Source organism: Manis pentadactyla, chromosome 7 (assembly GCF_030020395.1).
Source record: "Manis pentadactyla isolate mManPen7 chromosome 7, mManPen7.hap1, whole genome shotgun sequence".
Lineage (NCBI taxonomy): Eukaryota > Metazoa > Chordata > Mammalia > Pholidota > Manidae > Manis > Manis pentadactyla.
Genome location: NC_080025.1, coordinates 27,602,803 through 27,613,055, shown reverse-complemented (window position 1 = coordinate 27,613,055; position 10,253 = coordinate 27,602,803). Strand labels below are relative to the sequence as shown.

General features: G+C 41.7%; 1 protein-coding gene across 1 annotated transcript in view; it reads left to right on the top strand.

Moving 5' to 3' along the window:
- Positions 1-9,129: 9,129 nt before the first annotated feature.
- KCNU1 (potassium calcium-activated channel subfamily U member 1) overlaps positions 9,130-10,253 on the top strand; it is a gene marked incomplete at its 5' end in the record, with an annotated part of 115,270 nt that continues 114,146 nt past the window's right edge. The window contains 1 exon segment of the mRNA XM_057504953.1: positions 9,130-9,328. Within this exon segment, the coding sequence (XP_057360936.1) occupies positions 9,130-9,328 (199 nt within the window).

Here is a 10,253-nt window from a genome sequence, read left to right as displayed (position 1 = left end):
AAACACACAGGTCATTGAAATTGGAATTTTGGAAACACACTACCCAGAGGAATGATGCCACCAGGTGCTGGGACAGTGCTTGGTAATCCACCTTAACTTTTCAGTGGTAGACCAGGAATTCCAAACAGAAGCAGTGGAGAGGATGGGCACAGGAATGGTCACAACATTGGAGCCACAGCTACATTGGAATTGCTGGTTGGAGCCACCCATGGGGAACCGGTGCTGCTGTTTCCCTCACACCACTTTTGCTGGTGGGCATTAAGCATTCCGATGAAATCACCAGCCTGATGTTCAGCGGGCCTGATTGCTGAAGACACTGATTGCATTATTCATTCTCAGGAAGAGATATTTAGGACTCCCGAGGATCCATAGAGATTATATTAAAAGAAAAAAATCCTCCAGAGTTATCAACAATTTAATTCATCTTTCTATTCTTTCAAAAGGGGCAGAGTCAGAGAGAATAAACAGAGAGCCTGAACAGAAAACGGGTTTGGTGAGATCGAGTTTGGAGGCCACGTAGTTTATAAGATTGGGTGTCCCTCTCTTCGTCTCTTAGTTTCTGGTTTTCATTTCTCCTTTTTCTCCTTTTTGCTTCTCTTCCAGAACGGGTCCCCCATCTTCTTACAAAAATAACAAAACCCAAAACAAACAAAACCTCACTGCTTGTTAATTCCCTGTGAAATACTTCCATCTACTGGGCAGATGGAGAAGGCTCATGTCTTCACTTTTTTTTGTACAGGCACACTTCATTTTATTGCTCTTTGCACATATTGCGTTTTTTACAGATGGAAGGTTTTTGTGGCAACTCTGCATTGAGCAAGTCGTTGGCATCAATCTTCCAACAGCATTTGCTCACTTCATGTCTCGTGTCACGTTTTGGTAATTCTTGCATTATGTTGAACTTTTTCATTATTATTATATTTGTTGTGGTGATCTGTGACCAGTGACCTTTGATGTTAGATTATAATTTTTCGGGGAAGCCATAACCTGTATCCATACCCAACAGCAAATTGAATAAATAAATGTGGTGTGTGTTCTGACTGCTCAACCAACCAGCCATTCCCCCATCTCTCTCCCTCTTCCTTGGGCCTCCCTATTCGCTAAAAAAACGATAACATTGTAAATAGGCCAATTAATAACCTTACAGTGTCCTCTCAGTGTTTAAGTGGGAGAAAGAGACTCACATCTCTTGCTTTAAATCAAAAGCTAAAATGATTAAGCTTATGAGGATGGCTCATCAAAACCAAGACAGGCCAAGAGCTGCATCTTTGTGCTAAACAGTTAGCTGAGTGGTGAACTCAAAGGACAGTTCCGGAAGGAGATTAAAAGTGCTCCTCCAGTGAACACGTGGATGATGAGGAAGCAAAACAGTCTTGTTGCTGGTATGGAACAATGTTGGTGTTCTGGATAGAAGATTGAATCAGCCAGAACATTCCGTTAAGCCAAAATCTAATCTAGAGCAAGGCCCTGACTCTCTTCAATTGTATTGGAGGCTGAGGGAAGTGAGGAAGCTGCAGAAGAAAAGCTGGAAGGTAGCAGAGGTTGGTTCATGAGCCTTAAGGAAAGACTCCATCTCCATAACATCAAAGTGCAAGGTGAAGCAGCAAGTGCTGATGCAGAAACTTCAGCCAGTTATTCAGAAGGTCTTACTCAGAGAATGCGTAAAGGTAGCTACATTAAGCAACAGATTTTCAATGGAGACAAAATATCCTTATATTGTAAGAAGATGCTACCTATGACTTTCATAGCTAGAGAAAAGCCAATGTCTGGTTTCGAAGCTTCAAAGGATAGGCTCACTCAGCTCATTAGGAACTAATGTAACTGATGACTTTAAGTTGAAGCCAATGTTCATTGACCATTCTGAAAATCCTAGGGCCCTCAAAAATTGTGCTGAGTCTAGTCTGCCTGTGCTCTATCAATGGAGCAACAAAGCCTGAATGATAACTCATCTGTTTATAGCATGGTTTACTGAATATTTTATGCCCACTGTTGGGGCTTACTACTCAGAAAAAAAGATTCCTTTATAAATATCACCACTCATTAACAATGCACTTAGCTCTGATGGAGATGCACAAGATTCATGTTGTTACATGACTGCTAACATGACATCCATTCTGCAGCCTGTAGACCAAAGAGTAAATTCAACTTGTAGGCTGTATTCAAGAAATACATTTCATAAGGCTATAGCTGCTATAGATAGTGATTTTTCTGACAGATCTGGGCAAAGCCAACTAAAAACCTTCTGGAAAGGACTCAACATCCTAGATGCCATTATGCACATTCATGATTCATGGGAAGAGGTCAGGAGTTTGGAGGCAGTTGATTTCCAACCCTCATGAATGACTTCAGTGGAGGAAGTCACTGCTGATGTGGTGGAAATAGCAAGGGAACTAGAACTAGAAGAGGAGCCTGAAGCTGTGACTGAATGGCTGCATCTCAGGATAAAGCCTGAAAGGATGAGGAGCTGCTTCTCATGGCTGAGCAAAGAAAGTGGTTTCTTGAGATAGAATCTACTCCTGGGAAAGATGCTGTGAAGATTGTTGAAATGACAACAAAAGATTTAGAATATTACATAAATTTAGTTCACAAAGCAGCAGCAGGGTCTCAGAGGACTGACTCCAATTTTGAAAGAAGTTCTACTGTGAGTTAAATGCTATAAAACAGCATCACATGCTAGAGAGAAATTGTTCATGAAAGGAAAAGTCAATCAATGCAGCAAACTCCGTTGTTGTTTTATTTATAGAAATTGCCCCAGCCGTGCAGCCATCAGCAACCACCACCCTGATCAGTCAGCGGCCATCAACTCAGAGGTAAGACCTTCCACCAGCAAAAACATGATGACCTGTTGAAAGTTCGTATGATGATGAGCATTATTTTTAGCAAAAAAAGTAGTTTTAAATCAAGGGATTTGCATTTTTGTAGACATAATGCTATCGCCTGCTTGATAGACCATGGTACAATGTAAACGTAAGTTTCATACACAATGGGAAACCAAAAAAAAAATCATTTGACTCACTTCACTGCAATAATTCCTTAAGTGCCGTGGTCTGCAAACAAACTGACCCTGTCTCCAAGGTGTGCCTGTGCCAAGATTTATGAAGATCACCCTCTAAATCTTTAGTACAATAATTAGGAGTCACAAATCAGAAAAGAAAAAAGGTTGGGGAAATGCTTCACTTTTCACTTAGCAGTTCACCCAAGTAAAACCCCCGAGTATTTGATACACATATGGACACACAAACACTCTTGCCAACACCTCAAATGAAGTATAACTGAGGTCCTGCAGAAAGCAAATTAGTGAGAAAAGGAATGGGAGGCCAGGCAGAGAGACTGAGGCTGTAATCTTTAAGTAACATTTTCAAAGTGATAAGTACATCAAATCAGGAAAATATTTGCCCCAGAAGCCGCTTGTTGTGAGGTACTTTCCCTATGATGTGAGTGCTCGGTGGCAGCTAAAACCATCGTCATCCCTGACTCTTTGGACCCAGTTCTGTCACTGACGTGCTGGATGGACTGAGAACTAGTATTTTCCAACCAGTGTGTTTGACCAGTGGTGTGGATGTCCTTTGGAGGCGGGGGCTGTGAAATAAACCTTTGCTTGTAGAAACAGAAAGAAGTAGGGTTATACCTTTAACACGGACTTAGGTCCTTAAAAGACAGCATTACAATATGATTTATTACTTTTAGAAGTATTAAGTACACACACACAAAGTCATGAGCACACAGCTATCTACACTTTAAAAAAAAGAGTTCTTATTTTCCTTTCTCCGATGTGGCCCATTTCTTGAAGAGTACATTTTAAAAGTGAAACATTGATTCAATCTCATTATAAAGTATAATTTTTCCAGAATATTTGAGTGCCCGGAGGTAAATTACAAAGATGTGTAAAAAATGAAGATACTATTTTTCTAATCATGTAAAAAAAGTTCATCTGAGCTAAACAAAAAAAAAAGAGTTCTTCAGTTGCAGAGTCACATTTCTTAGGTGGAGTTTTAGAGGCACAACCGTGAAGCAGCAGCCAGAAACGCAGGGGCGGCTCGGACGCAGGTGAGCCTGGCGCTTGGCTCGCACCTGCCTTCCCCACTGCCCACCGCCAAGTCATCTGTATGGCAGCCGGGGTGGTCTTCTTACAGCTGACATTCAGTCACTTACCCCCCTTCTCTGAAACCCTGCAAATGTTTCCTCTTGCTCTTAGGATAAAGCTTTTCTTCATTTGTATTTATTTGTGTTAAACTGGAACACAAGGCTGTGCATGATCCTGGTTCCCTTCCCAAGCAGCCAGCCTTCTCTTGGGCTATGCTCTGCAGCCCACCACCCTCTTCAGAAGGGCCCTTCTCCTACCCACCTTTGCCCACCGTGGTGCCTCAGCATGACGATGCTTGTTCCCAGCCTCCCCGGGCCCACAGGGGTCCTGGCCTAGGTAGCTGCTCATGCTCCAGCCCTCAGCTTCGCACATGCCATACCTGAGGCAGGCTCCAAGCTCCTCGCCTAGATTAAGTTCCTCTGTTCGCCATTTGTGTTTCTTCCCAGGACTCATCTCCCAGTTTCCAACCATAAACGTCTTCCTCATCTGACTGTATCCCCTGTGAAGGAAGGAACTAGGTTTGTTTTCTTGTCCCCTGTGCTTCCGATACCTGGAACATAGTAGTTGCTCAACACACACACACTGTGCGCACACACACACATACACACATTGGACAAAGATTCTGGCTTGTAGTAGGTAGCCAGCAGAGTAGGCACTTTTTATTTCTTTAAACTATCAAATACAAGGAGAGTTTTTTCTTAGTTACTATGAAGAGTAATGCTGTTTCAAAGTTGTCTACCTCCCAAGTTCTGAACACGGAATTGCTACCAGGCTACAAATGGCAGCTTTTCCTTATCACACACACTTCCACCATGACATCCAGTAACTCCTAGAAAAGCTGTCAAATTTGAACCTGTCATCAAAGATGTTAAAGCTTTGAGTGGCACCTTATCCACAGATGCCCCTTCCACTACACCCCTGCACCCCCACCACCCCACACGCCACACACCGTGCATACACACACTGCAGACAGCGCTTGGTTCACCAGGACAGTACACAGTGAAAGGTGGGAAATGAGGAGTGGAGCAGTGTGGCCAGCTCAGGTTAGGTTGACATTCCCCTAACAAAAGTTTTCAGGACCTGTGATTTATTGTTTGGTCACCAAATGTTAGTGTGATGTGCCAGACGAACGCCAACTATGTTACCAGACACAGGGTGCTCAGCAATGAGTAAAACAGGTATGATCCCTAAGTTTCTGTAGCTTAAACATTCTTGTGCAGAAAAACAGAAAATAAACCAAGCAACAAGAAATAACATAATTACAGTTCTGAGTGCTGTGAAGTGCCCTGAAGGAAAGGGTCGGAATGCTGTGGGGATTCCCGAGAATTCCAGAGAACTGTGGGGCATGGGATGGGGCCCTCTTTTTCTGCAGGATGGTCAGGAGAGCATGATGGGCATTTAAATGGAGTCTGAAAATAGCAGCTGTTAAGAGATTGAATAAATGTTGTAGGCAGAGGGAAGAATGTGGTGTAGGGCCCGGAGCAAGAAAAGGCTTTGTATGTTCTTGCAGCAAAGATGAGGCGGTGTGGCTGGAGCACAGAAGAGGTAAGGAAGTGCGGGCAGGCAGGGGAACCAAGTATTCTAGTTTGTCTAAGACCGAGGGGTTTCCCAGGGCTATAGACTTTCAGTATTGAACCTGGGAAAGTCCCAGGAAAGCCAGATAGCTGAACAGCTCAGATTCAAGATGAATTTGGAAAGACTGACTTTGAAACCACCCACATGTTTTTTGACTCATTCATAGAAGCTAATATTATTGCAATAACAGAATATTCGATGGACAAATTACCTGGCTATTTAAATTGAATTGAAGCATTTTGTTTTCATAGAACAATTTTCTGGGAAAAGATGCCTAGATAGTGTCTTGGAAAAAAAAATTGGTGATGCTTTGGCAATTTTAAATAGCAAAACTTTGGAAAATGAGAAAATTCCATTGATGACAGATGAAGTTTACTTAATCATTACTTAAGAATAATCAGATCAAGCAAATGATGTGAATGAACTTTGACTTGGAAACTGTGATCTTATGTTCCACAGCTACAGGTGTGTGTGTGTGTGTGTGTGTGTGTGTGTGTGTGTGTGAGCTATAAAGCAATAATTCCTCCCTCCCTCCCCCTCCTTTCCTTCTCTCCCTCCCTTCCTCTCTCCCTCCTTCCTTCCTCTCTCCTTCATTTACTATCAATGCCATTCAGAAAAGCAACTGAAATAACTAATGGCATCTTTTCTTGTATTGCATTTTATGCTTTTCAAAATGTGATCATGCTACCTTATTGAACCCAACACAAATTCTATCAAATTATCAGGTGTTATCTGCAACACAACATAATATTATGAAAAGTGAAGTGACTTAAACATCACAGAATAACTTAATAGAAGGACTGGGGCTGGAACTCAGGGCTCCTGACTCCTAGACCAGAGTCCACTGTAATCCTAGCCTATGCTAGTTAGCCAGCTTAATGATAGGACTTGGGGGAAATTATAGGCAGGCTTAAAGGAAGAAAATATTAACTGTGGCCACGGTTGTAGAAAATGTTATATTTCTCCTCTGGAAATGGCTCCACACAGAGCAGAGTCATGGTGGCTCCAAACGACACTTCTGGGTCTCCTCACCTCGTGTCAGGCCATCTTCACAGTAACTGAGGGGCTAGACCCTTCATCCGGCGGTGACATTTTGCCTGCCACTCATGCACGCTGAGAGGCATGACGTTTTCTTTGATAACATCAGAGAAAATAAAAGCAATTGCTCTCCTTCTGAACTTAACCTCTGCTGGACCAAAAGGTCTGCTGACAGGGCAGTGATAAAAGCAAGGAAGGAGAGGGTCCCACAAAGAAGAGAGGAGGAGAGCAGCTTCCTGGACTCAAAGAGCAATTGACTAATCTTCACACTAGCAGCAAAATTGCCTTCTGCAATACCTGCAGTCCATACTGTGCCTTTTTCTTTAAACTGAAGTAGATATGACACATGACATTATTTGGTTTCGGGTGTACAACACAGTGATTCAACAGTTATATACAGTACTAAATGCTCACCACCATTAAGTGTAGTTACCAACTGTCACCATACAAAGATATTACAATGTTTCTGGTTGTATCCCCAATACGATACTTTCATCCCTGTGACTAATTATTTTATAATTGGAAGTTTCTACTTCTTTATCCCCTTCACCTATTTTGTTTATCCCTCCAACTCCCTCCCCCAAGGCAACCACCGGACTGTTCTCTGTGTTTGTGAGTCTATTTCTTTGTTTTTTTTCACTTTTTTCACTTTTTTATTGAAAAAAGTTGATATACAATATTATGTTGGTTTCAGATATACAACATAGTGACCCAATGATTATACACATTGCTAGGAGCTTGCCCCTGTTACCATGCCAAGAGTTTACAATGTTACTGGCCGTATGTTACATATGGTACTTCCATTCCCATGATTAATATATTTTACATTCTGCAGTTTATATCTCTTTATTTCCTTCACCTATTTCACCTATCCCTCCCCCCTTAAGGTAACCAGCAGTTTGTTGTCCGTTTTTATGGGTCTATTTCTTTTTTATTTGTTTGTTTTGTTTTTTAGATCCCATATATAAGTGAAATCATGTAGTGCTGGTCTTTCTCTGCCTGGCTTATTTCATTTAGGGTGATACCCTTTAGGTCCATCTATGTTGTTACAATTGATAAGATTTTTTCTTTTTTATGGCTCAGAAATCATCCATTGTGCATATGTACCACATCTTCTTTATCTGTTCATCTAGATGGCCATTTGGGTTGCTTCCATGTATTTGTTATTGTAAATAATGTTGCAATGACCATAGGTGTGCATATATCTTTCAGATTAGTGATTTTGTTTTCTTTGGGTAAATACCCAGAAGTGGAATTGCCAGGAAGTATGGTATTTCTATGTTTAGTTTTTTGAGGTAACTTCATATTGTTTTCCACAGTGGCTGCACCATTTTACATTCCCACCAACTTTTCCCCACATCCTTGCCAACATTTGTTCTTTCTTGTCTTTGGATGGTGGCCATTCTAACTGGTGTGAGGTGGTATCTCACTGTGGATTTGATGTGCATTTCCCTGAGGGTTAGTGATGTTGAGCATCTTTTCATGTGACTGTTGGCCATCTGTATGTCTTCTTTGGGAAAATATCTATTCGTTTCCTCTGCCCTTTTTCAAAATCAGATTTTTTTTTTGGTATTGAGTTTTGTGAGTTCTTTGTATGTTTTGGCCCTTATCATATGTATCATTTGCACATGTGTTCTCCCATTCAGAAATGGAGAGCTGAAGCTTTTCAGTTTGATACAGCCTCACCTTGTCCATGTTTGCTTTTGTTTCCTTTGCCTGGGGAGTCAGATCCAGAAAAAAATTATTAATGGTGCTGTTCAAGAGTTTACTGCCTATGTTTTCTTTCAGGAGTATGATGATTTCAGGTCTGTAATCCATTTCAAGTTTCCTTCTGGGTGTGGTGTAAGGCAGAGATCCAGTCCCGTTCCTTTGCATATAGCTCTCCAGCGTTCCTGACACCATTCGTTGAAGAGACTGTCTTTCCCCACTGTCTACTCTTGCCTCCTTTGTCATATAGCAAGTGGCCATGCCTTTCTCATTGAGGTATAAACAAACATTTTGAAGTACTTCCTTCATGTGTCCTCCCAAGATTACTAAGAATGTGGTACCCGCTCAGGTGAAGAACCAGCTCTTTGGCACACAGATGGCTGGATGTCTTTTACCTCAAAAAGAGTTGTTCTGGAATTGGTTGCCCGAACCAAATAGATGGCCAAGCCACCTTAGTTACGAAGGTTGTAATTTCCTCAAGGTCATGGAGAAAGTCAGTAGTAGAGTCGGCTCTAGAATTCTTATCTTCTAAAGACCCGGTGAGGATGCCGGCGTTCTCCCTCTGTTCACTCATTTGCATCCTACAAGTGAGCACCGTGGTGGTTCGTGACTCTCATCCTGGAATCGCTCATTGTTATCCCCCCGGTGTTAGGATTCTGTAATACACTGAATTCTATAACTTGGAATTGTTACCATGTGCTGATGACATCATAGAAGGCTGACAATTCTGCCTCCTGATATCTCAAACCAAGACACAGAGTGGTAATAGGGAAGACCTTGTGAAAATGCGCTGCACACCTGAGATCCAAGCAGCATTTATTCTTTCCCCCTTTGTGAGCTTCTTCAGTGGGCTCCTCATCTTATTCATTTTCAGGATGATCTGGAAGGCCACAAAAAGATGGCACAACATCAACAGAACAGGAACTCTCCCGGTCAGTTCCCCTGTTTGGGATCCTACTGTATGAAGATCAGAGACAGGTTTGGCATGTGTTTGTGTTTAGGAAATGAGTGAGGCTTCACACGGTTTTCACAAGCTAACAGAGATGTGAAAGGGGAAGCTCTCCCTCAGGGGTGGGAAACAAGACCACAGGCCACCGTTCCAAAGGCTACAGGTACAGAGCCAGACTTCTCTGACCACTTAGAGACGCAGACTTATAAATGGTTGATGATGAATGTTAACTCTGGAAACAGAGATCACTGTCTGGAGAAACATCCACAAGCATTATGTCTACATCTCTATTCTGAATTTCAAAATGACAATCTGCTAGGACCTATGAGGGAGGAAAAAGGAACATCAAGGCCAAGCTCACTTTTATAACTTGTTCGTGCATGATGCATATACATTCAGGTGTGCACACTGCTGTCCATATACCACGTGAGCATGTCACCCTGAGTTGAACATACAAACGCACAGAAACCCATGCAGACATGCACACACCATTCAGCCACAAATGCGGAAACACTACTCATGCCCAAACAAGCTTTGCAAGCATGGCTGCTGTTGAATAACAGCTGGCAAATGATGATGACAAGAATAATGGTATCTTACCCAGATAAGATTTTGCTTAAGAGGTTGAAATTAAACTCTTAAATGCTACATAATGGCTCTTCTATTACTAGTGGTCGAAGGAAAAGAGCTTTGTTATGTCCAGTGTGCTTTGTTTTCCAATTTTGTTTCTCCAACTTAATTTTTCTGATAGATTATCATAATTATCATAATAGAACATGTTTCACCTATGCATCATAATTAATACTGGAAAGTTGCTTAAAACATTTAATGTTAAACATTGACATGAAATAACAGAATTTATAACTTGGTAACTTTTTAAGGTCATTGGCAATATCATAA